At 51.0% G+C, this 26,685-nt stretch overlaps 1 protein-coding gene across 1 annotated transcript; it reads left to right on the top strand.

Annotated features, from left to right (window-relative positions):
- The first annotated feature begins 506 nt into the window (after positions 1-506).
- On the top strand, positions 507-6,474 carry PAX1 (paired box 1). Its single transcript, XM_074162702.1, has 5 exons — positions 507-510; positions 1,226-1,978; positions 3,175-3,317; positions 3,495-3,714; positions 6,383-6,474. Exons 1-5 carry the CDS (start codon positions 507-509, stop codon positions 6,472-6,474), a joined length of 1,212 nt encoding a protein of 403 aa, XP_074018803.1.
- Positions 6,475-26,685: the final 20,211 nt, after the last annotated feature.

The following is a 26,685-nucleotide window of genomic DNA, read 5'->3' on the forward strand; positions in this document are numbered from 1 at the left end:
GGGCGGGGGGGGGAGGGCCCCGACGTGGGGACCCCACGGTCGACCCCGCTCCGCCTTCCCGCATCTCTAAAACGGGCCCGGGGTGGGTGGTTGGGGGGTGGGGTGGGGTGGTGTCCCGTGGGGACAGTGCGGGCAGCCCCGGCCCCGCGGTGGCTGGCGGAGGGTGCCGTCCCCCACCCGGTCCCCCCCCTCTCCGCGGCAGGGAGCGGCGGCCGCGGCCATTTAGGAGCGGCGCGGGAGCCAATGGGCGGCCGGCGGCGGCGCCTCCACCGTGACGGCCGAGATTGACGTGATTCCCACGTCAAATTGATCCCAAGTAGCGGCGGGGGCTCCCCGCGAGCGGGGAACCGGCCCGGCGCCGCCAGGACACCCCCGCCGCCCGCTGCCGCCCAGCCGGGCAGCCCTCCGCCGCTCCCCGGGACCTCTATGCCGGGGCCGGGGCTGCGGCGCGGCGGGCAGGCTGTGCCCCCTCCCCGGGCGGAGCGGCGCTCCCCCGGCGCCGGGCGATGGGTAAGGACGGGCGGCGGCGGGGAGGGCTCCGGGACGGGCTCCGCGGAGGGAGGGGGGAGGCAAACCGGTCGAGGGGGGCGGCGGGCTGGACCCCCGCCCGGAGGATCCGGCACCGTCGCTGCGGCCCCGCCGAGCGGCCCGGGCAGCGGCGCGGCCCTCCCGGGCCGTCGTGGCAGCGGGCGGGGGTCCGGCACGACGTGCCCGGCTGGGAAGGCTCTCGGGTCCCCCATTCCTCCCCGCTCCCTTCCTTCTCTCTTCTCCCACTTTGCTCTCTTATTTCGGTTCTTTCTCCCGTTCTCGTTGTTTCTCTCTCTCTCTCTTTTTTTTCCCTGTCTTTTTTTCCTCACTTTTTTCTTTGTTTCTCTTTTTTTTTTCTCTCTTCCTTTTTCTCTCCTTTCGCCTTTCCTTTCCTTTCCTTTCCTTTCCTTTCCTTTCCTTTCCTTTCCTTTCCTTTCCTTTCCTTTCCTTTCCTTTCCTTTCCTTTCCGCTTTCTCACATTCCTTCTTTTCTTTTCTTTTCTTTTCTTTTCTTTTCTTTTCTTTTCTTTTCTTTTCTTTTCTTTTCTTTTCTTTTCTTTTCTTTTCTTTTCTTTTCTTTTCTTTTCTTTTCTTTTCTTTTCTTTTCTTTTCTTTTCTTTTCTTTTCTTTTCTTTTCCTTTCCTTTCCTTTTCGCTTTTCCCCCTTCTCTCTCCCACGCCCGTTCGCCGGCCGGGCAGCCCTCGGGGGCCGCGACTCGCCCCGTCCCCGTACCGGGCGGGAGCCGGTCCCCATCCCCGTCCCCGTCCCTCCGCCGCCGCCCGCCGGTAACGCTGCCCGCCGGCGGTGCCGGCCCGCTGCAGAGCACACCTACGGCGAGGTGAACCAGCTGGGCGGCGTCTTTGTCAACGGGCGGCCGCTGCCCAACGCCATCCGGCTGCGGATCGTGGAGCTGGCGCAGCTCGGGATCCGGCCCTGCGACATCAGCCGCCAGCTCCGCGTCTCGCACGGCTGCGTCAGCAAGATCCTGGCCCGGTACAACGAGACCGGCTCCATCCTGCCCGGGGCCATCGGTGGCAGCAAACCGCGGGTCACCACCCCGAACGTGGTCAAGCACATCCGTGACTACAAGCAGGGCGACCCCGGCATCTTCGCCTGGGAGATCCGCGACCGGCTGCTGGCCGACGGCGTCTGCGACAAGTACAACGTCCCCTCGGTCAGCTCCATCAGCAGGATCCTGCGGAACAAGATCGGCAGCCTCTCCCAGCCCGGCCCCTTCGACGGCAGCAAGCAGCCGCCCCCCCAGCCCGCCCTGCCGTACAACCACATCTACCAGTACCCCTACCCCAGCCCCATGGCCTCGCCGGCCGCCAAGATGGGGGGCCACCCCGGGGCGACCGTGGCGACCGCCCACGTTAGCCTGCCTCGCTCCTGGCCCTCGGCCCACTCCGTCACCAACATCCTGGGCATCCGCACCTTCGTGGAGCAGACGGGTGGGTACCGCGCTCCGCCCCCACGTCCCCGACCCCCAGGCAGGGATCGCCCCTTCTCCTCCCGGCCAGCAGCTCTTTCGCCCTTCGACCCGGCTTTTTTGGGGGGAGAAGGGTTTTTTTGGGTTGTTTTTTTTTTTTTTGATCACCGCACCCGGCAGGACTGGGCGGCGGGGCCAGATGCGGCGAGGCTCAGACATCTTGAACTTTTTATGAAAAATGTGGAAAATATTTTCGTAGGGATGATAGATTGCCGACCGCAAATTCGGAGCCCTGAATTTCTCTTTGCAAAGGAAAAAAAAAAAAAAATATGGAAGGGGGGTAAGAAAGGGAAGAAAACAAACCAGGGGAGAGGAAAAAAGGGAGAAAAAAGAGTAAGGCGAGCAAACCGCCTCGGAAAACGGGCACGGCGCTCTCTGGGATCACCCCCCCCCCCCCGCCCTCCCCCAAGAAATCGCCCTGGTTTTCTTAAAAATCGAACCGGGGAGGAGGAATCAAGGAGCGCCGCGGGGCCGCGGTGGCCGGGGCTCCGGGCAGCCGGGGGAGGCGAGGGGAGCGCCGGCAGCGCCAGTCCCGCGCCCCGGCCCGGCTGCCCCGACGGCTCCCGGGGGGGGACACGACACAATGGCGGGAAAGGTGGGGGTTGTGTGTGAGTCCTTTTATCCTTCCAAAAGCCCGAGTAAATCAACCGCATGCGTTTCCCTCCGTGCAATCATTTATCTTTAAAATTCCGATGTCACTTTTATAAATCTCCTTCGTCAGAGGAGAAATTGGGCCTCCTAAATTATCAGGAGCATGGAAATGATGGGGGGGGGGGGGAGGGATGCGGAGAACCGGGCCGAGGGACAGGGTTTTGAGGGGGGGGCGAGGCTCTCCCCCCAGTGGGGTACCTACCAGGGTACACCTAGTTTCGGCCGTCAGGACCGAGCCTTTCCCGGGCTGTCCCAGCCCTTTTGGCGGGCGAGCGGGCTGTGTTCCCAGGATGCCGGCGGATAGTGGGAGGCAAGGCGGATCTATGTGTGTCCCCCCCGCTCCCCCCATCGGGTTTATCCGAACAGGCACTTGCAGACCCGGGCTTTGCCCCTGTTTCACCCCAATCCCTCCTCCGGGGGACTAAACCTGCTGGGGCCGGGCCGCATCCGCGTCCGGGGGGGCGAGGAGAACTGACGCTAAGGGAGCCGCCGCGCTCTCCTCCCCAGGGGCTCTGGCTGGCACAGAGGGCTCTGCCTACACCCCCAAAATGGAAGACTGGCCCAGCGTGAACAGGACGGCCTTCCCCCCCACCCAGGCTGTCAACGGCATCGACAAGGCTGCGATGGAAGGAGATATCAAATACCCTCAGGTAACTGCTGTGGGAGGCGGGAGAGGACAAGGGGGGGGGGCGGCAGGAAGGGACAAGGAGGGGGGGCAGTAGGGGGCAAGGGGTTGTTCTGAGCCCCCGCCGTAGTTCGGCGGTGCCCCCGCTCCGCACAGCGATGCTTCCCTGCGTACCCCCGTGTCTCTTTGTGCCTGTCCCCAGCCCGCCCCGGGGCTCTCCTCGGTGGGCAGCTTCCTCCCGGCCTGCGCCTACCCCCCCACCAACCAGCACGGCGTCTACGGCGGGCCGGCCGGCGGCTACATCCCCCCGGGCCACCACTGGCAGCCGCAGGGTAGCCCCTTGGCCCACCCCGGGCCCGGCGTGGCGGTGCACGGAGGCGACCTGGCCACGGCGATGGCGTTCAAGCAGCCCGGGAGGGAAGGTGAGCCGAGGAGGAAGGGAAGCGGCGGGGGACACCCCCAGAGTGGGGAGGGGGGGGGCGGCTGCGGACCCTCTGGGGCCTCGGTGGGGACAGCTCGGTAAGCGGAGAGCAAGGCGGGGGGGGGGGGGAAGGGGGGGAAGGGGGAGCTAAGGGACCCGGTGCGGGTCCCCTCACTTTCAGGCAGAGGGTACCTTGCTGAATATTTAAAATATTCATAATGTTTCCCCCCCACCATGAGGGCTCTGGGGCTGGCGGCTGCGGCCCCCGGGGTTCGCCTTGCCGCTGCCCGTACCTCGGGCGGAACCGGTCCTCTCTGTTCCCCCGCTACCGCCGCGGGCTCTGACCCCCCCCGGTGCTCCCCACTGCAGTATTCGATAGGTCCCCATCCAGTCCCCCGCGCCCGACCTCAGCCAGCGCGTCGGGATTTATAAACTGGAAATAATTTTTCCTCGTCATTCGCACTCGCGTGCGCTGGAAATCGCCAGGGAAACGGGAAGATTTAGGGCGAATCCTCCGCTTTCCACCCCCCCCCCCCCCCCCCCCGGCCAGGGACGGCTTTCTAGGCGGAATTTGGGGAGCGCGGCGGGACAGGGCAGGACTGCACGTCGGAGGCTTTGCCCCGGGTCCTCCCAATATTAACAACGAGAAAAAGAGGTACTAACGGCATCCATTTTACCGAGGAGCCTTGCAGATAAAGCAGAAAGGCAGAAGTCTCGACTAGAAATTGTTTAGATTGCAAATCCCCTGCCGTGGGCTGTATTATTGAAAGATAAACTCCCTATGAGGATCACATGGCTTTGATTTCAGCGTATATACTAAAGGCTGTTAATTGTTTCTTTTATCTCCTGCTAATTATTTCGGTTCATTGATGGCAGCTTATTTCCTCGATAGGCGGTTTCGTTTTGAAAATCTCAACTTGTCTGTTCTGGATATAAAATCCCCCTCGGTATCTTTCTCCTTTTCCGTGGTATTGGACTTTCTATTCTTTTTCACATTTGCTCTTAATTTCCCACTTATTATTCCACTTAATTTCCCACTTATTATTATTACGGTTTTTTTGTTGTTGTTTTTATTTTTTACTTTTTTTTTTTGTTTAATATGGCCTTTTACTGTTTCTACCTAACTATGGCAACCTGCTGCGAGTTATCACATCAGCTGTGCCGAGGATAAGTTATTGCGAGTATCAATGGATGAAAATAGATAGTCGTAAAGCAATTCTTTGGAAAAAAAAATTAACAGAGCGCGAGAAAGCGAGGAAGGAAAAGAAAAGAAAAAGGGAAAGAAAGAAAAGAAAAGAGAGAGAAAGAAAGAAGGACAGAAAAATGTAAGGAAAGAAGGAAAGAAAACGAACGAAGGAGGAAAGATGATCTGCGCGTATTTAGTGTATTTTTCGAGGGATTTTCCTCACATTTTAAGTGACTTGGAGCCGGAGTTTTCTGACTTGCCAATCTTCAAGCTGCCCCTGCCGAAAGGCCCACAGACTGTCTTTAAACGGTTTTGTTTGGTTGTGGGTTTTTTGGTTTTGGGTTTTTTTTGTTGTTGTTGTTGTTTTTGTTTTCTTTTTTCTTTTTTTTTTTTTTTTTTTTTTTAGTTTGTTTATGGTGGTTAGTATTTTTTTATTTCTCTTTTAAATGCTTTTTTTCTTTTAAATTTTATTCGGATCGCTTTTCTGGTTCCGCTACTTATCTGGGACAAACCAAATATCGGATTATCCAGCAAAGCCTCCCGCCCCGCCCCGAGCAGGGCACTGGCGGTGGAAGGGCGGTCGCCCGGCGCGGGGGGGGTCCGGTGGGGCGGAGTGAGGCCCCGCACCGCTCCCGAGGCGGGCGGCCGGGCGGGCTCGCCGCTCCCGGCCCCCGCATGGCCCGGGGAGAGAGGGACAGAGGGAGAGGAAGAGAGAGAAGGCAAGAAAGAAGGAGAGAAGTAAAGAAATAAAGAAAGAGAGAAGAAAAAAAAAAAAAAAAAAACTCAGCCGGGCAATTTCGCCCTCCAATTCAGGCCTTTTCCGATTTTACAGCCGTTATTTCCCCAGAAAAATCTCCCTGTTTGTCCCAATGCCCACAGCAGCCCCGGGACACTTCGCATCCCCTCCCTGCTTCGAATTCCCGTGAGTGGACGGTGTAGGAGGATACGGGGAGCCTGGCCCAGCCCCATGTCTGGGATGAGCTAGGGCCGGGGAGAAGCTCAACAGTTTACCTACAGCTGGCATGGCGTGCGGATCCTTTCCCCTTCCCGGCACTGGTTGAGCAGTCCCCTCCCAGGGTACCCCAATAACAGGTTTTAAGAAAGTGCATGGGACGTGTTCTCTGTGTGGCTGGGATGGGTCTGGGTCACCTCCCCCAGGCAGATCCACATCCCCACCAGTGGCAGAAGGTGTCTGCTGTCACCAAGGTCCCCGTCATTCAGGGATGCATCCCCCCTTTCCTCTCCATTTTCCTTGGAGAGCTCTGATACCCGAAGCCTGGCAGTCCCTTTCCAAAGGGGTGGTTTTTCCGAGGGCAGGGAGATGGGGGTCTAGTGGGGCAGAGCCATTTTTGGGGAGCTGGCAGAAGAGGTCCTGCATGCGTGCAGATGTGGAATGTGCCTGGTTGCAGCAATGTGTTTGGAGTCCATCAGTCCCCTGCCTTGTTTTTTTCTTTTTTTTTTCCCTCCTCTATCCTTCTTGCAGTTGTGGACAGAAAAACTGCCAGCCCTGTAGGGAAATCTCCAGACCCTCTAAACACCATCCATGGACTCTCTATCCCAGCCTCCTCTTCCTAGAGCCACGGAGCAGCAGTCAAGAGACAGTGACTCTTGGAATAAGCACCTCCAAACTGTAACCAAAGCCCAAAGTGCCACCAAACTGTACCTGAAGAGCCACTGCCTCCGGCAGGTGCCTACAAGGACAAGGAAACAGTCTGGATAGTGAGAGGTGACATCCTCCCACAGCAAATCCCTGCTCAGGAGAGTGTGGTCGGGATGTTGGGACGTTCACTCACACTGCCCTGGAGGGATGCTTTACCTCCATTGGATTGGAAAGTGGTGTCAGGAGAAACTCAGCCTTCCTTCTTTATTTTGTCTTTTTTTTTTTTTTTTTTTCCCCTTGCTTTCGGTTTTCTTTTTCCTTCCCATGTCTCTGAAGACTCTTGGATGCAGGGCAGTGAATGCCTCCATCCCCAGCCATTGCTCAGAGCATCACCAGCTCTGTCCCAGCCCAAGGGAGCACACTTCCTCCCAGGAGCGGTTTCTGGCTTCCTGACACCACAGCCGGACAAGCTGTGCGATGGATCCCGCTCTGTCCGAGCCTTCCAGTGCCTCTGCCCTGGGGTGCAAATGGACACATGTGCCGCAATGTTTTATGATATATTTTTATAATAATAAACCTTAATAAAAAGTGACTACCGTGGGCACACACTGCTGACCTCATTCCCTCAAGGTCTGGCAGAGCACCATCACTTCTCCCGGTGTTCCCCAGCCTCAGACAGGATCTGCGGGTTGCCTGTGAGTGGCAGAGACCCGGTGGGATCTTGGGGGCACTTGGCTGGGCGGAATCTCTCTGTGCCAGCTCTGGATTCATGCGACCACCAGCCCAGGTGCACTGTGTTGCTGTGAGAGCATTGTAGCCCTGCTCCCCATGCCTAATTGCACATGCAGATTTGGGGTTCTACTGCATCGGGGTGGCCGTGGTCCCACTGGGTAACTCCTGATGCTACAGGGCTACAGGCTGGCTCTGGGCACGGGAGGGGAGGTGGGCAGCTTCCCCCCCGAGCCCCAGGCCAGCTCCCACCCACCTCACCTGGCCACGGGCAAGCCGGGGGCTGGCAGCAGAGTTGCCCCTCACAGCCCACCCACCGGGGTTCGTTATCCCCCTCCTGTCCAGCTGGCTGGGGTGCATTCAGGACGGGCTCCACTGGGCTTTTGCATTCCCTGGCTCCACAAGCCACTGCCATTGGCTTCGATCCCTTCATTGTCTGGAGAAGGGGAAGGTCCTACAGTGGGGCAGGGAGGAAATATCCTGGCAGGAGAATACACGCCTGGCTTTTTGCAGAGAGCGTGTCTTTGTGGGAGGGAGGGAGTGAGAAGGATGCCAAATTTGACATCCCACCCCAGAAAATTATTTTGCCTTCAACCTCGGGGTGGCAAAGTTCAGTTTTGCCTCCGCTGCTGCAAAGCCTCCAGCTAGAGCTGGTCTTTGCAACCGACTACAAAGCACGGGAGGGAAAGGAGGGAATTTTAAGTAGGCAAGAGTACTGTCTCAGGGCAAGATCTGCTGCCAAGCTGTCACTGACTACACCTTAAAGGATGTGAGGACAGACAAGTCACCTGAAACAGATAACTAATGGCTCTGGGTAGTCCCCTGCCATTTAAAGCTACATTCAAGCATGTGGCAGAGTAGCTTTGGAAAAGATGACTGACAGCAACGCCCTTAAAGCTGCAACACAGCACACATGGCCTTTCTGTCCACCCCGACGCTGCAGCAGCTGGGGAAATACAACCTCTCCCAGGGAAGAGGGGAGAATGAGAACAGCCCGAGCTCTACCTCTCTTGGGACTCTGCTGGTCTGGGAGGTTAGAGGAGCCCTTCATATCCCCAACGCTGAAACCTTACTGCTCACGAGCCTGAAGAAACTAGTCTATCCTCTGTATAGGGCTGCCAAAAAGCTCTTCTGCTGAGGAACTGGAAGAAACCAGTTACCTGTGCTGAGTTCCCATGCTGTGGAGGGGTCTAGGTAAGTGGAAATGCCCACCACCATGGTGGCAGCCTGTCATAAAAAGGCTGAAATAGCCTGAAAACGCTGAACCATGTCCCGCAGGTGGCTGTCCTGTTCTGCCAGCCATGTCTAGCCCTACAGCACCTTCTGGTTCCTAAAGCCTGGGCCCTTGGGGTGCTTCAGGGCTGGATGCACCCTAATGTCCCCATCCCCCAGTGTCCCATGCTCAGGCTGGTATTTGCTGTTAACCACGTTCACAGCACCCTGCTGTGTGGGGACCCAACTGTGAGCCCTCAGCTCCCCCATCCTGTGCAGGATGGGGCAGCACTCCTGCACCTCATGGAGACGGGGCCTCTGATGGATGTCTGGGATGGGCGAGACACGAGTGCTGGGGTCAGACAGAGACATAGCGCAGAGTCTAATTAGTGTCCTGATGGGATGGTGTGCGAGTGCCTGAGTTATTCCCTTCCAAGACTGTCACAAAAACTGCCAAAACCCCAAACAACAACTCGATGTGTAGCATCTGCCACAGCCCCAAGGCGAAGACATCCCTTCGCAAATGCTTGCTGGGTGCAGGCAGCTGAAGGAGTGCTGCATGTGGTCAAAGAGCCGTGTCCCGAGCCCGGGGGGACCTGGCCTCGGGGCTGAGATTGTTTGGGCTCGATCCATGCAATGATGGGATGCATCATGTGCCCGGACCTCCAGAGGCTTCTGCACGAAGCTCACGCCAGCAGTGCTGCTCGAGGAATCCTGGGCACCCCCTGCCCAGGCAGAGGAGACTGGTGGTGGGGTCATGAGCCCTTTCATCCCCACAGCCAGCCAGTGGGGGCTGCACAGTTGCACGATGCCTTGGGCAGCAGGCTAGAAGCCAGCTCTGCGGTCCTGCAGCCCCATCCCTGCCTGCGATGTCAGCACACCTCGGGTGGAATTTGCCACCAGAGGGAGACCCTATTGTTCCACAAACACGTAACGGCAGCCTGCTGCAGCTGGCCAGGAGCCTCCACTCTCCCAGCCAGGAACAGACGGACAGGCAAAACCACAGCAGAAACTTGCTCTTCTGCAAGTATTTAGGGCTGAAGTGCCACAAAGAGGTGCTGTGCCAATCCATGGGAAGCTACTCAAAGGCAGGCAGGTGTGGGGAACGAAGCATGCCAGGTAACAGGAGAGTGGCTTTTGTACAGTCAAGCTTCTGGTTTCTGTTCTTTTCTTGACTATTTGATTGTTGGTAGCCTTTATTAAAAATGCAATTTTAACAACTATGATTAGGGAAGGGACTTCCTCATTTAAAAAAAACCCAAAACTTCTTTGGGGATTGTTTCAGCTATTGGATTTTTAATTCAGGTCTTTAAAAGCTGTCAGTCTCCCTCCCCTGCCTCCCTTCCCCCCCGCCCCGGCTTTGCTGTATGAGAGAGGAGTTTTCACAAGGAAGCTGTGGGGCAGTTGTACATCCTGAGTGATCGTTATTGCAGATGGACTCCATTTGGGATCAGCTGCCCGTGCATGCACACAGACCCGCAGCCACTCAACTGGAAGCCTGTCCGTCTGTTTCCCTGCCCAGCAGCATTTCTGGTGCAGTCAGAGCAACTGAAAAGCAAAACCCGGTGGCCTGTCCCATGCAAACCCACTGTCGCCTGTTCTGTTGAGGCAGGCCGAGGACACCGTGGCTGGGTGTCCCCAGGAGGGTTACCCAGTTAGGTAACCCTCTGAGGAGGGTTAAGGAGAAACCTTGCTGGGGTTTGCTGCTTGTCCCTCCGGGAACAAGCTTCACGCTCCCACCTCGTGCCGCCGCAGGAATGTGAGTCTTGTGGCACAGACTGCATCTTGTTGGCTGTATAAACAGTGGCACCCAGCTGGGCTACAGCACAGCTGAGAGGGGACAACTGGACTTGGTCTGAGCAGAGGTCTCCAAACAACTGGTGCATTTATGAGACCAAAACAGGGGGCCTGGTGCTGGCAACAGGGCAAAAGTGCCGACGGCCCCAGCAGCAAGAGGTTCTCGAGATTACCAGGCACTCCCAGTTAGAAATTTAGACATTTCCAGTTGGAAATGTAACTAACGCACAATATACTATGTGGGGTGAAATTTGCCCCAACAAGCACTTTTCTGAGCTTGATATTTTAGCAGCGGAGAAAAACGTGAAGGGGAAGAAAAATGAGCTCCAGCTGCAGTAGGTCACTGCTGAGAAAATGAGGAAAAATACATTGTTTTGCCCATGTTGATAATGGTAATGATGATAATTACTGTCACTGAAGATTCCTTGGGGCTGGGCATGGCTCTCTCCTGTTGGAAGTCCAGAATATTTGGGGTTCAAACCTTGGCCCGAACATCCAAACTGAGGAGGGGAAAGCCATTCCGGCCCAGTGCTCAGCCTTTCCTTCTCGTGTCCAGAGGGAAATCAGGCTGATCTGAAGGCAGACAGCCTGAACAGGGAACTTAGAGGGGCTGAGGGTGACTTAGAGGGGATCTGAGAGGTGGAGGGACTGGAAGTTGCTGGGAGGTGGATAATTCTCACCTTGAAACCTCCCCAGGGCTATAGCTAATACAGAATTTTCTTGTCTCCTGACCAGCTGAAGTTGAGAGGAGGGCTTGTTGCCTCGCTTGCTCCACAAAAAGAGAAGGGAAGAAAGATGGCATTTTTGAATGGCAAAGGAGGGCTGTGGCTGCTCATCCACGGCAGCTCTGCCCAGCTTCAGTCTGAGAACCAGCCCCTGTGCATACGCAGGTCAGTTCTCCAGTGAAAGGGAAACCTCCAATGTGCCTAATTCAAGGAAGACGTGCTGGACTTGCTGCATACACACCACGCACCCAGCCTGCTGCTGCCTGGCTCCCAGAGCCAGCGTCAAAGGGCAATCACTCCTCCATTGGTGAATACGCAGAGTTTGGTTGCAAGACTGCCAACAGAAAGGGGTTATTTTGCCTTTTGGTAGAGTCCTGCCTTAACGCCAGTGGCCACGTGCAGGATCCCAGGGGGAAACTGGGCAAACTCTGTGTCTGCCCCATGCACCTCACCTAATTCATTCCCTAGCGCAGAAAAATGCTGGTAACGAAGACTCCAAACAAATCCCGAAATAAAATCAGTCTCTTAAGCAGGGTGATGTGAAATGCTGCTTTGCCTCTCCACAATCCAGCCTCACGGCAAGCTCCTCTCTGTAGCGGGCAGACTGACATAATCCAGAGAAGATTGGACTTGATTGGAACAGAACTTTTTGAATTTATGGGAACAAAGCGAGAGGGTGGAAACAATCCTCCCTGACACTTCTTCAGCAACGGGTTTGTCAAAATCGATACCATCCCTCTGAACATGTCAATTTTGATGAAATGGCATTTTCTGATGGAAAAAAAATGAAGTTGAAACTGTTTCCATCAGCTCTACCTGCCCCATATATCTTTAGCACTGTTTCTTTTGAGAGCGTGGGGCAGGATGGAGAATGTTACAGACCTCGTTCAAAGATCTCCACTTTGTTACTGGAGACTCGCTGGTGGACCACATATTTATTTTCTTTTTAGCATGTTAAGAATCATAAAGATTTAAAAATGTCACTCTGGTTAGAAACAAGCCATGCTGTGGAAGTGGGGCTTACAGATGTTTGGCATAAGTACAGACTGCGGCTGCTCTCATAAGGTCTGCCCTCCCCATCACCCGGTGCTTCGAGCTGTCCTCCGCAGCGGTGCAGTGAGTGTGCCTGGCTCTGGACAAGGTCCCTGTGTGTCGTCTCTCCTCGCTCTGGTTTGTTTGTCAGTGTGAGGAGCAGCTCACAACAGAAGCTGGCTGGAGGACAGTTGCCCTCTGCCCTCGGAGATCAAGCGATGCTGATGTTAGCTCAGGAAAGAATAGCCCCCCATCGTCCTTCATAACCCCAGGTGTCCCACTTCCAGACTAGTAAGCCCAGGCCACCAGCAGTGGGTGACAGCCAGACTTTTGCTCATTGTTAAGAGCCAAGAACTGCTGTGCTCAAAGATCCAGCTGCCTCCCTGCTCTGGCTCCATCCACAGCAGTGGTGGGTACTTAGGGAAGTGTATAAAGAATATTTATGCACACATACCTACACATAGATACACATACACTTATATACATACATATACATGTATATACACACATATGTGTATACATATACTTATGCACATATATACATATAGGTGTGTATACATACACATATATATGTGTGTGTGTATATACACATATGCACCCAGATCCAGTCTCCGCCTCTGCCAGATTGTGACAATTCCTGGGTTTGACTCCGTGCACTTAGGGTCTTCCTATTACACCAACAGGAAAATAACCAAAGAAGAAAAACTTTAGACTGATTTGGTAGAACTGTTGTTTTCTAGACTGTAATCTTTTCTCCTTATGAGAAGTTTTGTTAGGCACCTTCCCTGCAGCAGTCTGGTTTTTTCTGTGGCCATGGTAATAACTCATCCTGGAGTGCCACAGACACCTGGCTGAGCAGTGTGGTTGGAGATCATGTTGGTCAAAGATCTGGCCCTCAGGCAGGGGTCAGTTTTCAGTAAAAGCTAGTTATGTTTGAAAACAGTCTACATACAATTTTCAAAATTGGATTGGTTCAAATGTTTTGCGTTCTTTGTAACTAAATCCTCATCCTCCTAGAGAAGCATTTGCAGGCAAACACACAAGAATACGTGCCCAGCTCTCGCTGGTTCTCAATAGAAGCTGCAAACCAAACCATCGTTTGCGAATTTATAAACCTTCCCGCAATTGCTTAAGTTGTTTTTGGAAATGGGACTTTGATTCCCAAATCACTCAGGCACTTTATAACGTTTCCTCTTAGTAAATAGCCTTTTGGGGACTTGGCTTACTTGCTTTAGGTGAGGGACTGGACTGGACTGGACCCAGCCTTGGCCACCAGCAGGTTTCCATGGTGCCAACTATCGTGGAGACCTTCCCCGTAACCCTTCTTTGCCACCCGCAGCTAAGGAGAAGATCTGGGCTCAGCTCCTCATTTCACAGACTGAAATGCCCAATAACTGTCCAAAACCAAATGAGTCTTTTAGAAGAGTTGTTGATATATTGAGAGGATACTGAGGTTAGGAGACACCAATCTAATGGTTAACTCTTACATTGCCAACACTTTCTGGGGAAGCATCCAGACCTGGTAGGTCTCTGGGCAGAGCCTAGGAGCTCCAGAGGGGGAGCTCAGCAAGGTAAATAAAATAATTTGGACACTAAAATTATTGTATCATGGGCAGCCCGCACTCCAGACCTGAACCAAATGAATAAATCAGTTTTTCCTCCCCCAGGAATCCATGTGCCTGCAATTTTCATCCTCCTCCCAGGCAGTTTCCTCTCCCACCCCTTTGATTTGTGAGCTCAGCTCGATTGCAGCCAGACCACAGGTAAAGCCCCGCTGGTGCGTGTAGTCTTGCCCTGCAGCCTCCAGAGATTTCCACTTGTCAAGTTTTCTCTTCTTCATCTCCCTACGCAGTAACGGGGCTACAGCAGATGTGTCTCCCACGCCAGGGGCTATCCCAATGCATCCCTGCCCTGACAGTCACCCAGCCTCATTCGAATTACCTTAATTAACAGCAAATATATTTGACAGTGAGAGAACCCAAACATGCGAGGTGATGAAACCTGAACGTGCCTCAGACAAGCATTGCTACAAATGCTGATAGTCAGGGACGAGCTTTACACTACCCAGGCTGGACTGCAGCCCATAAAAACTCACGCTTCTGAAACCTGGTCCTCGCTGCTGTGTCCCCCTTCCTTAGGCTGTCCATCCCCCGTCAGCTTTGGTTACAAACCCACCTCCCGCGTGCCTGCGCCGGCCGCTCTCTGCCAGAAAGCTAATGCATTTGCATAGCGAGCAGGATCTCTGCCTCGCTTCAGGCAATCCACCTTTGGCATCCCTGCTTCAGCCTTCCCAAGGTAGTAATTTTTGGCGGGGGATTTGTCCTAGGCAGATATCTTGGATGGCTTTTCCATCCAAAACTTTACAGCTCCCTTAGCTCTTTCTCTAAATGCCACTCTACAAAGTCCTCTCTGGTCTTGCAGCAGCAACAACACATGCAAGCGGGGGCTGGCTGTGAAGCAGCATCTGCTGCCGTGTGCAGTGGATTTAACCTCCTGTCTGTGCCCTGCTACCATTGGTCCTGCCACCCCAGGTCTCAGCATCAGGAACAGGTTCTCCTTTGGGGCTTTACACGGCAGCAACATGTCAGCATGGCTGACATCTTATCGCTTCATCTCCTTGGAGCAGCCAAAACCCAGCCTCCTCACCAGTCCCAAGTAAGATCTCAGATGAGAAGAGAGCTCCGGGTGAAAATCTAGCCCCTTTGGATTCCAGTGGGAATTCTGCTGTCGGTTTGAGCAAAACCAGAATTTCCCAAGAAAGAGATGACTGTGGTGCTGCATGTCACCCCGAGGAGAGCTTCTACCTTGTGTCTGCTTACTGACCTCTGCCCTTCCCTGCAGGACAGGTCTAGGACAGAAATCCCCAGAGCCTGCAGCCCTGCTGATATAGTCCCTGTATGAAGATATGCAGCGTGTTGCTGGACCAGATGTGTTACCCAGGGAGTCCCAAAGGTGACCGCGATAATCTCTGCAGTTGTAATTCTGCTCGTGTAAGCCCCTGCTAACATCGGCACCTAGTACAGCTGCAATATTTATGTTGCTTGCTTTGTATCCAAGACGTCCGCTCTGACGGCGAGAGGCTGGAGAACAGGCTTTGATTTCCTGGAGGTACTGAGAGACGTTTATAATCTGAAGCTTTAGAGGGAAAGGACCTACCACCCTCAGGAATTGGTCTGTGGTGCGTGGAGGTCACCAAAGGTAGTCACAGAAAACAGCCCCGCTTGAAAACCAAGGCTGCAAATCCACCCTGTGCATTAGCCTTTATGTGACTGCTGCAGTTAGGGGATATGTAAGCTTTTTGTAGCTTTTCTTTCCTTTGCTGCAGGTTCTCCGGGACCACATACAAACCGTGCGCGCGTGTGAGCTCTGCCCACGGTAGGCAACTAGAGAAAACCTGATTTCCTCCCTGGATTCCAGGGTAGAGATGTGAACCGCTCTTTTTCTCTGTGAGTCCCCCGACACATAAGCCTCCAACCTTGGTGCCGCAGGGAGGTGCTCACAGATGTGTCCCAGGGCTTCCTTGCCCTGCCAGCTCTCTGAGCAACAACTGCAGTGACTCGTGACAGAACACGGATCACTTCCTCCTGAGGACAAGAGAGTGTTGGAAGGGAACAATCTCGGGGCTGAGGCAGGATTCCCGCAGGAAGTGAGTTACAAAGATTGCACCCGATAAGAAGGTGTTTTCCACAAAAGTATTGGTTTACAATTTTGCATCTCATCCTGTCTTTTTGGACCCCCTCCCCAAATTGATTGATGCGGGAGAACTAAAGGAGAGCAATGGTGTCAGACTTTTGACAAAGGCTCCTCTCGATAATTTGTAGAAAGCTGGTGATGATAAATCGAAGCAAAAAATTTGCTGAACCCTAAGTGTAGTGTTACTTGGCCACCAAGGAGCACTGTGGTTTTCGGTCTCCTTTCAGAAGCATCGTGTGTCAATGGATTCTGGAGCAAGTTGGGGAAGAAAGATCAATGACTTGCGCAAAGATGGCAAGTCTTCTGTTTCTTGACTTGATACTACTGATATGAATGTAATATGTCCCTTGGGGAAAACATACTCCCTCCCCCCGCTTCACTCCCCATCCTGCAGTATAAATTTGAAAATACTTTTTAATCTCAAAGTTATATTAACCTGGCAAAGATGACAAAAGCTTTCACTGAAGCTCTCCCAGAGATAGCACTGTTTTGGCATCAGGTTCTCAGAGAGTGATGTCATCCTGAATTTATATGCCAGTTTTCCCTTTCTTCTTCAGATTTGTGGCAATGTCAAAGTTCTTCTCTAGAGCAGATCTGTTTTTAATATTTCATATTTACGTTTTTCATTTTGGGGTTGGCTGAAACATCTTTTGGTTTCAACCTTGCAGATGCTCACATGCATATGAAGCCCTAAGCTCTTGAAGAGTCTCTTGAAGAACTGAGGGATTAACAGAGATTACTTCTAAATCTACATAGGCCTAATTTTTTTTTAAACATCGAGATTGCAAAAATCTGTGCAGCTCTACTGAGTCAGTGAGGATGCATCTCCTTATGAGCACGAGGTCTAATATCAGGTATTTTAAATTTATTATAAAGAAAGTTTCTGGTAAAGGTCTAACAGATTTCCTTTCATGGTTTGGAAAACAGAGAGAAAGTGCTATTTATCATGTAAAATTTCCTATAGTCTTGAGGGGAAGATGAACACAAGGCTCCATAGTTGCTGTAAGCTACAAGACAGGTCTGCTATGACCACAAGGATGGTTTTGGTGGGTTAGAAAGTAGCTCCACCTGGGCAGTTTTCACAGGTGAGAGCGTGAGAAGGTTGAAGGACCGCACCACACATCAGGTTGCTACTAAATGCCCTTAAGAGCTGTGATGTTCCCTACCTGCTTTCCCTCTGTAAAGCCAAGGCAGGACTATGTGGCTGTGTGCTATTGACAAGCAACCCCTGCCTGCCTGTGCCCTCGGTGATGCTAATTTGGATCAGTCTCAGCCGTCGGGCAGCTGGTTTTCATGAGAGATGTGAAAAAGAAGACCTCTGTGAGACCACTTGGTCAGATACCCAGGGCTGCGATAGCTTGAAGGTATTTGCACGAGGAAGGGGAGGTAGTAGGGATGATGGGTAGGGTTGGTCTTGAAAGCCTTGGGAAGTGGCCTTAAAATAGTTCCTTATTTCTTAGGAGCTGTAATTGCCTCCGCTCCGGCCCAGCGCTGTTTCTGTGCCCCTTCCCACAGGGAAGAACTCCCTTTGCCAAAAAGGTGGTCTGGCCAGCTGATCACAGCTGCGGTGGCCTTGGCTGGACCTGCCAAATCTCATGCATTTACATAAAGCCCCAGGGCTGCTCCTTGGATGTGCAACACCCAGGAGCCAGCCACGGCTGAGCAGGACTGTGGAGCTGTGCACAGGCTCTGACCGCATCTGTGTCCTGCAGGGTGGTACCCACTGGAAGAGGACCACAGTTTGCTGTAACCTTTCTCTGATCCCACCTGACCCCCCAGAAGAAAACAGGAGGCTTGTGGAGATGCAGAGGGTTTGGATCCACAGATCCCTGTGCAGCAAGCAGCAACACTGGCTCCTCACATTCCTTGGGCTGCAGTTCCCCACTGGCCCTTAGGCAGTCACCCATGGCAGAAAATAACTGTGTTTGCAATAACCAGCAAGAATAAAAAAGGGTGGGATGCAGGCAACTTTGGACAATCTTGGTTGCAGCTGTGTTGTGCCATGAACCTTCAGCCCTTTTCTGCAGAAACACTCTGAAGACAGTGGGGTATTTGTCTTTCTTCTTCTTTGGGTTGCCAAAGAGTCATATTTTAAAGTTAGAAATACTTGTCAGCATCCTAGCATGGCCCCCAGAGCCGATGACGCAAATATGACAAGAAGCGAGGTCAGATTACAAATGAGGCCACTTCAAAACCTCTCCGGGAAAACTGGAGGTTTGAAGAAAGAGATGAAATGTGCTGAGGGAAAAAAAAACCACACCCAACGAACTGCATCATGATCTGCTTGAAAGTGAGAATAAATACCCTCTGTCAGGAACTTGATCTTCTCCTTGCTTTTGGCAGGAGAGCAACACGTATCCTGCCTGTGTGCATCCTCATGCACGCCTGTTGCTTTCTGTGGTTACCAGTGGAGCCAACCAGTGACCTCCAAAGCCACAGAGCACAAGCCAAGCTCTACACCCGGTGTCTGCAGCAAAGTGTCCCATGGCTGCACGGGCTTGCAAAGGCACTTTGGGTTTAGCAGTATGTACACAAGGGCTTCCTAACCTGGGTCTGGGTGGGTCTTACAGGATGGCCTAGAGATCATCAGCAAGTCTGAACATGAAGGCAGGAAGCTGCTACGCTAACAGGAGCCACCTGTGTGTCCATGTAAGTGTGGTGGTACAGTAGTTTTATTGATTTTCATCTGCCATTTTACTGCTGGGTTGTTCCCAAGATCCTTCTGCAGCACTTTGCCCAGGCATTTGTTTTTGCACCACCAGCAGCTTCCCCACCTCATTGACGTCCCCTTCTCTGTTCCTGGCGTGAACATGCCTCTGCTAGGAAAGAATGAGCCACCTTCACTGGCCAAAGCTAGACCACCTGACTCTGCTGAGGACTACCCATGGTGACTAGCCAAGATGGAGATTACCTGCAGGACAAATGCAGTAGATGGATGGGTCAGGGTTGCACATAGGTGTGCATGCACATCTCCAGCTGCTGGAGATGGGCAGCAGCCTCACAGGATGCAGGGTAACTCTGTGCAGACCCTGCCATGACAGTTTGGGCAATGCAATCAGGACAGCCAGGGCCAGAAGAGGACAGGGGAGAGTAAACATGGCGTAATGGAAACCGCCTGGGAGGGCAAAGTGCTCTTCCAAGCCCTCATATGAAAACCACGTTCACGAGGATGACCATGTGGGGAAAAAGCCTTGCATTTCAAAGCCATTAGTCACTGCGTGTTTGCAGACCTTTGGTTGCTGCTGCTGAAGCTCCTTGGAGGGGACTTGGAGGCAGTTTACCTGACAGCTTCACCCAGAGGCTGCACGACTGGCTTGAGCTCCATGGAGTCGTGCTTTCACTGTGAAAGCATGTGTAGGTGCTACAATCAATATATGGTGAGCCAACTGGCTGTGGCTCGACTGCACTCCCGGGCGAGAAAAGGGGCACAACTCTCCTTTCTGCAGCCCCTGAGGTGTGCCTCCATCCCTGGAGAGACCCACTGGTGCAAACGAAGTAGCCTGCTCAGCCTTCCCTTCTCTGCAGCAATAACAGAAAAAAGGTCCCAGGGCCAAAATTGTCAAATTTAATCTGACTCCAAGACTGAATTTCATCTCATCTCCGAAGCAATAACAAAACATCATCTTTATGAAAAGTTGTCAAGAATCTAATTGTTTTGCAAACACTGCAGATACCTCTTCCATTTCAAGGAACAAGTGGGGTTGCTTTTGGTTTTGGAAGAATTGAGTAAGCATGAAGATTTCCAAACTTGCTGAGATACAAAACACTATTGTTATATAGTACAGTGAAACAGCTGTGGTTTATAAGTACCGTTAATGTGAAACTTTAACTTAAAAAAAAACCAACCCAACTCTAAAAAAGTTAAAGGAACAGAAAACATTTCATCCATACTAATGTGAGGTTTTAAACATATAGGCTTTTAAGTGAATTGGCCATAACCACAACAATATTTTGGGTCTGACCAGAGCATATATTGTATGCAGATGTTAATTTGGCATTTGCATGCATATGCAAAGAAAAAAAATCTTTTCTACATATTTTTTTTTTCTTGAGTGCATTGCGATCTGGAGTCGCTTTAGCTTTACAAACTGATTATAAACACTAATTACCTGAAAACATGCTGTTTGGCTTAATACGTGGCCTGTGGACTTAGGTTCTGCTTTATAAAAATGAAAAATTTAGCCAGCATGTTCACCCCTCTATATATAGATACATACATTTATAAAGGCAGAATGTGCTGATTTGTACAAAACCCAAATTCCTCTGTTAACCCTCTCCCTCCTGTTTGCAAGCATCACGTCAGGTGAGTCTATAACGTTTTGGGAAGGGAATTACATGACTTTGTGTGCTTTCTCTGGCCACAGAGGTAGCTGCTGCATCGGAGGTGCCTGGCTGGACCTCAGCTGGGCTGGGCCATGGGGCCAGGTGGGAACTGTGCCCCATGTGTCCTCCTACCCATCCCAGATCCATGGGCTGAGAGCGTCAGTGCTCTGCCTGCACACGGGGCATCCTTGCTTTAAAGGCTGCTCAGCTAAGCGCACGGAGAAAACACTGAACTCTATAAATACAGCCATCAGTAGAGCTAATGGTTTCTGAAAGGAGGCACCAAAGCCAGGTAAAATAGAGTTTCCCACCTGATTTTCCAGTGATGGTTTCAGAGGCATTTTTAAGGTGAGTTATTCTGAAAAGGCAGAACACCCAGAGGAGCAAACTCTGAGAGAAGACAGAGCTCACAGATGGGACTTGGCTGTCCCAGTCTTATGGCCCCCAGGAGGTTGTGGAGAGGGTGTTCAGCCCTGAGCATCTGCAGCTCTGGGGTGCTGCTTCATTCACATCAGTATCTCCTTGGCTCGAAATGAGGAGTACTGGAGGCAGACCTTCCCCAAAACACTGTCACCCCCTCTTTCTCATTCTCTCTCTGCTTCACACACCAAGGTGGCATGGAGGTCATGATGGTCACCTTCTCCAGCAGCTCTCTGCTGTCTCACCAACACCACTTGCAACCAACCCCAGGATGCAAAGGCAGCAGATGGGATAAAATATTTATTGTTCTGCACTCTGAAAGAAATAACATTTGTGGAACACACTGCTGTTCGGAATGGTGGTCTTCGACCTTGGGAAATGTGGAATGAATTAAACAGTGGTAGCTGGTTTCAGGGTAAAACGAAGAAAAATTAGAAGAAGCAATGTTAGAGAAAAACATGCTTTATTTTTCTAACCAAATCTTATCTTTGCACTGTCTTAAATATCTAATTAAAGGAAGCCTTATATTCAGTTGGCTGTTTCAGGATTTACTTCTGTTGTCTCTCTCCCAAAGGTGAGTCCTCATCCTAGCTTTAGCTTTTGCCCTCTAAAAATATCTCCCCCACCCCCCGCCCCAGCAGCTAATAGCTAGTGAGTAAGCGAGCCTATTTTGAGTGTCTCTTGGTTTAAGGCAGCTATTCCTATATTAAAAAGATTATAAAATTGAATGATAATGAGAAAAACTTCATTGGCTTAGGAGAACAACTCGGCAAGGATGGGAGCTGTACAGTTCTACTGCCGGCTAACCAGAAGAGATGAAGCTGATAGCTGAAGCTTTTATGGCTGTCCATCCTCCAGCGCCACTTTATTAATAGAGTTATGCTTTGCAGTTAGGGCTGCTGGTCTCGAAGGGGAGGGGAAAATACAGATCTCAGCGGGAGCGACCTGCTGTGCTGCTCCTGACACCTACCATCAGGGCTCAGCCTCCATATATTCATCGGAGCCCTGATCCAGCTCTCCACCGACTCAGCAGGAGGGTTCCCAGGTGAGCTCAGAGGGCTGCGGAACAATCTTAACTCTTCATTTAATCTTCTCCCCATTTATTTTCTGAGCTGAATTACCTGGGAGGGGGGTGGGCAGTGGGCTCAGGCTATTTACGCTTGCAGCAAAGGTGAGCTGAGGCATGCTCTCGCGGCAGAGCGTGCAGGGGAGGGTTTGGAGGTGCCGCGAGTGCTCGTCGGGCTCGTTTGCCATCACCTCAAAAGCACGAAAGGCATTTTTGGTTGTTTCAAATTTTCATCTTCAGAGTATTTTTCTTGTTAGTTCATGCTCGGCTTTCATTCATCTACAGGGAATAGCGCCGCAGTAACATGATACACAGCAAATATCACCATTTAAATAGAACCAATCCATTGTGAATGAAGACTTCTGCGAAGAATAGGAAAATAGAGCTAAAGGGCTGCTAAGTAAACTCTTTTATGTGTGACATTATGCAGGCAATGGTTTTGGAGTGCAAAAGATATTTTTCATTATATCAGCGTTATTAATTCCATCAGCTCGAACCGGATTGGTACATGAAATGGCTGTGTGTTTCCCAGGTTAATAAATCTGCATAGGTTTATTGTTCGGAATAAAACCTATTTTCCTCAGCAAATAACCATGATCATTTGGGGTTACAACCATTCCTCAGGAAATGCTTTATAACTAACATTTTTATTGGTATCATAGGAAATTCATATGCCAAATAACATGGGACTATAACTTTTATCTGACTTTAAAACAAAATCTGTTATCTTTTATGGCCAGTTTCATATAGTCCCACTATCAGTTTCCATAAAATTCAACAAGCATTCCTTATTCAGCCTGGAAAATCAATAACAGAGTTGGTTGAAAAGTGAAAATGTCTTTTTTGCAAACATTTTTTAAATTTCTGAGTTGTTCCCATTTGAAAGTGTTTGCAACCAGCTGGTTCCTGGCAGACAAAAAACACTCTAATGCTCTTGATAATGTTTTCTGCTATACTTCTTCAAAATGTAAAGGACGCACATTTCTGAGGACGAGATGAACATTTTTCACAATATCATCAACTTTAATGGGCAATTCTGTTTTTGTGAAAGGTTTATTTTCCATGTAAAAACTTCAAATCAAAACCACTTTTGCCAGTGGTCATGTTCCAGGCTGAATCCATAAAACCCCACTTAATTATCACATCAGTTCATTAAATTGGTCCCTATTGATTTGATACTGATGGATCAATAGCACTACTGACCATAAAAAGGAGCTGTGATCACCAAGTAGAGGGGTTTTGTGGTGGGCTTAAGCCTTTACCCTCCTCTGGCACAGGTTTCCTGCATGACTTTCTTGGGTTTTTGAGGTATTTTTGCAAAGTAAAAATTCCCTTTTGCCTGCTGATGCCGTGGATTTGAGCTGGAGGAGTGGCACCACAAAAGTGGCCAAATTTACCACCCGTCTTAAAAATTCATAGGTGAGTCATAGTATTTTCTCCCTATCTTTTCTCTTAACCTCCTGGTCTTCGGGGCAGAGACAGCCTAATATCCCATTCCCATGCAGCACCAACCACTGTAGGGATCTCGGTCTCATTTGGAGTCATTTACGCATCTGCATTAGACAATCATTCATTAAACCACAACATAAATAAAGTCATAACAGGCATGGGGAGAGCCCGTGAGCTCATTAAGCCCATGGAAGTTTCTGCCGTTGACCTCAGTGAAGCCAGGATTTTACCCCGCGGTCTGGTTTTCTTAAAGTCTCCGGGAGTTGGTCAGGATCGGATACAATGGATGATTAAAAGAGAAGAATTACAAAATTTTAATTTTAATTTGGCAGTGCTGTTGCAGGGCCTATTGCAATTATATTGCTGTGCCTTCGCACAGCCGGAGTCTGGGCCAGCGCCCGCCAGAGTGAATGGAGATGTCCCCTCGGGATGCGGGTGAGGGATTTAAGCTTCATGTTTGTTTTTTCAGGCAGCGTTTCAGTAAGTGCTTTACAAAATAAGGCTCTGGGGGAGACACCCACAAACATCCCATCGTCAATGAAAAGTCATCTCTGCGTTTGAATGGGAGGGCAGCTCCTCTCAAACCATCTGAGATGCCAGCATGCTGGGGGGAGAGGCTTTCTCCAAAAGGGGTGGCATACATAGCAGGAAAACAAGAAAAAAGAACTGTCTATTGATGGAAATCAGGTTTATTTGTAGGAAAGATTAATACTTAATACAGTTTATCCTCTAAAGGTCACTATAACCTTCTGAATATCCTGCAAATCTTCTGACTCATTGCTGAATTGCATCTATTGTAAATGATGTTTTAAATATTTCACAGAAAGTATTATGCCTCATATATAGACAGACAAGTTGGTTTTTTGGGTTTTTTGTGCTTTTTTTTTTTTCAATTGTAAAAAAATCCAACCATTTCTTCAGCCAGGAATATGATTTACAGACTGAAAAAGTGAAACCCATGATATATGTGAAATAGGTAATTAATAAATCATAAAATGGGTTGAGTAGAAGATGGAAAAATACTTAAGCTGGATGAATTCAACCAAATTAAAACAGGCTATTAAATTGCCTAGCATCCTGCTTAATAAAACTGATATGCTGTTTTATGCTGGACGTTTGCAATGGTAGATGGCTTCCCAGAGCAAAATGCATTTCATCTGCTGGGGAATCTGATGCGAAGCAAAATTAAAATTTTGATCTAAGGTCTGCAGCTTTTCGTGGAGAGAGGTACCGAAATGCTGAATCCTCTGCCTGCAGATAAATGAAGTATCCCAAGCTCCGTGACTGCTACCAGGTGTCTTGGCTGGGCACAGAGCCAAGGATGCAGGTGACGCTGCCCTTTAGGATAAGGGGCCGTATAGAGCAATCACAGCCTGCACTTTTCACCCCACCGGTTGAACCCAGTCTCTCCTGGACACACACAAAAATGACACAGCGATTAAGGCAGTAAAGGAGAGGCTGTTGTTTCTGGGGAAATTACACAACAGAGCCCCAGCCATGGGGAAAAAATATTTTCGTTCACGAAAGCCCCTCAGAAGAACTGTTGCACTGCGACTGCTTGAGCCGTGACAAGCTGCCCTCCCAAAATGAGGTTCCCCAGGTCCCCCAGACCCTTCCTTGCTGTAGCTGAGCCACCCCAGCTGCAGGCTGGCGTGCTGCGGGAACCCAGGCACCGAGGGAGGGACGGCATGTGAAATGGAAGCCGGCATGCTGCTCTCCTCTGATTCAGGCAGGTGGGTGGTTTGCGCCGGAGGACACCAAGGGCTGCTTCAGCCCCGACACTAGGGACACCTGCTCTGTGGAAGGGCTGCCTCCACCCACCAGGCTCCTCTCGCCTTTGCAGGAGTTACGGGACAGCTGGCATAGGGAACCAGGGCTCCCCCCTCCAGAGACAACAGGGGTTAAGAGCAGGGATGTAGAGGGTGAGGAGGCAGGAGAAACTGCAGGAGATGTGGCTACTCTTGCAGCAGATCCAAAGGGACTTTCTGCAGCTGCACCCCCCCCCCCGCCCCTCCCGCAGTGGGGTGCAGCTGAGTTGAGACACCCGGCAGCAGGACACCCTGTGGTGCGTGCAGGGTGGCTCCCTGTGAGGGGGGATTTAGGTCGGATACTGATGCAATAGCTCCGCTATTTCAGACAGCTGAAAGGTGCCCAAAAAAATCAGTTATTCCACAGCATTTTGAGGCCGAAAGCCTACTGCTTCCACCCACCCATCCCATCTATCCACGACCAGTTCTTCTCCGCTCCAGAGCGGTGGCAATCAAGAAAGATCGGGCAGATGCAGTAAACGAGCAGAGAGTGAGGATGTGATGCCAATGATCATGTTTTGCATAAAGAGCAAATAGCTTTGCAGCTAACTTGTCAAGAAATTCCAGCTAAACTCTTTCCTATCATCAACTGGGAAATTTGCTGGCATATAGTAGGAAGCCTGTATTAACATGCCCAGCTACCTGTGGAAGATGTCCACCCATAAAGGTTGGCAAACGCAACAACTGATTTCCAGTTCAATTAACTGGTATAATCTTTGATATATTTTTCATAATTTTTGGTGTAGCTTGGTATAAGCATTAATGTTATTTTTAACCGGTACAACTGTCACCTATTTAAATCCCACTTTGAATGAAAAACTTTGGCACGTACCCAGAAAAGTGTAGAAATGCTTCATAAAGATCCCTGACTGCAGATATTGTCTGAGGAGCAAAATTTCACCAGCAGGATGGACCATGTGGGTTGGAGTGCAAAGCGCGCTACCCACCACCCGCCAGCCTTGCTTCAAATTCCCGACAGGCGTTTAATGAGCATTGGAGGTAATTAAAGCTTTCCTGGCTGTTCTTAGTTGATGACCAGAGAGAAGCCAAGTCACAGAGACACTCAGCACCTGGAAGGAGCCAGATATCCTGATAATTTGTTAAAAGACCCTTTAAACCAACACCCGGCAGCTTCATGGGAAATGCTAATAACAACTGTTGGCACAGACACCCTGGTTTGTTATCTCCTCGGGGTTAAATTACCCCATTCATTCATGCTTCGGAGGACAATGAGCTTGGCAGGCAGCCCCACTGTAATCCTCTGACCCAGCCCTACCTGCAGTGACACCGGGGCGAAGGAGGACTTTTAGGAGGGTATCAGTTTCCACAGTAAACTTTCCCAGCAGCCAGGAGCTGAGGAATTGCACTTCTGCCTGGGTGGGGAGCAAAGCATCCTCATGCATCGCTTCCGCAGGCAGCTGAAAGAGGTCCCAAGACCCCTGCAGCGCCTGGGCTAACGGGGGGATGAGACAGAGCACTGGCATTTCATGGTGCCAGGGTTAACTTGCAATCAGTGCAAAGCTGATTTTTTTTTTCCCAACAGTTTTGCTGCTCTTTCGTCACAAATCCCACCCGGGCAGTTAAACCAAAGCTCGCTGTACTGTGTTGTACCTGGTGAGGTCGGAGAGAAGACGTGTGGTCCCATGGGACTAGCTAGGCTGATGGCCACCCGTGTCAGCCCAGATGGACTTTTCTTCTGCATTCGTGTAGCAAAAGGGACTGGCCTGACCCTGAGGAGGGTTTCTCGCATGCACTCAGCCTAATCTGCTGTGGTGATGTCCAGGGAAAGGGTTAGCTGGACCAGGCAAGGGAGATGTGGTAAAGGCGAGCTCAGAGCCCTGTGGGATGGCTGCTGGCAGCAGCATTGTGTTTGCTTTCCTCAAAGCAGGCATGACTTTTACTCTTTTTTTATCTCAGCTATTGTCTCTACCC

The sequence above is a fragment of the Numenius arquata genome, chromosome 2 (genome assembly GCF_964106895.1).
Source record: "Numenius arquata chromosome 2, bNumArq3.hap1.1, whole genome shotgun sequence".
Lineage (NCBI taxonomy): Eukaryota > Metazoa > Chordata > Aves > Charadriiformes > Scolopacidae > Numenius > Numenius arquata.

What these genes read in the sequence shown, in the direction of transcription:
- PAX1 (XM_074162702.1), top strand. An exon ending in CACCTTCGTGGAGCAGACGG is followed by an intron (nt 1,979 to 3,174) that starts GTGGGTACCGCG and finishes TCTCCTCCCCAG; the next exon opens with GGGCTCTGGCTGGCACAGAG. An exon ending in GAGATATCAAATACCCTCAG is followed by an intron (nt 3,318 to 3,494) that starts GTAACTGCTGTG and finishes GCCTGTCCCCAG; the next exon opens with CCCGCCCCGGGGCTCTCCTC.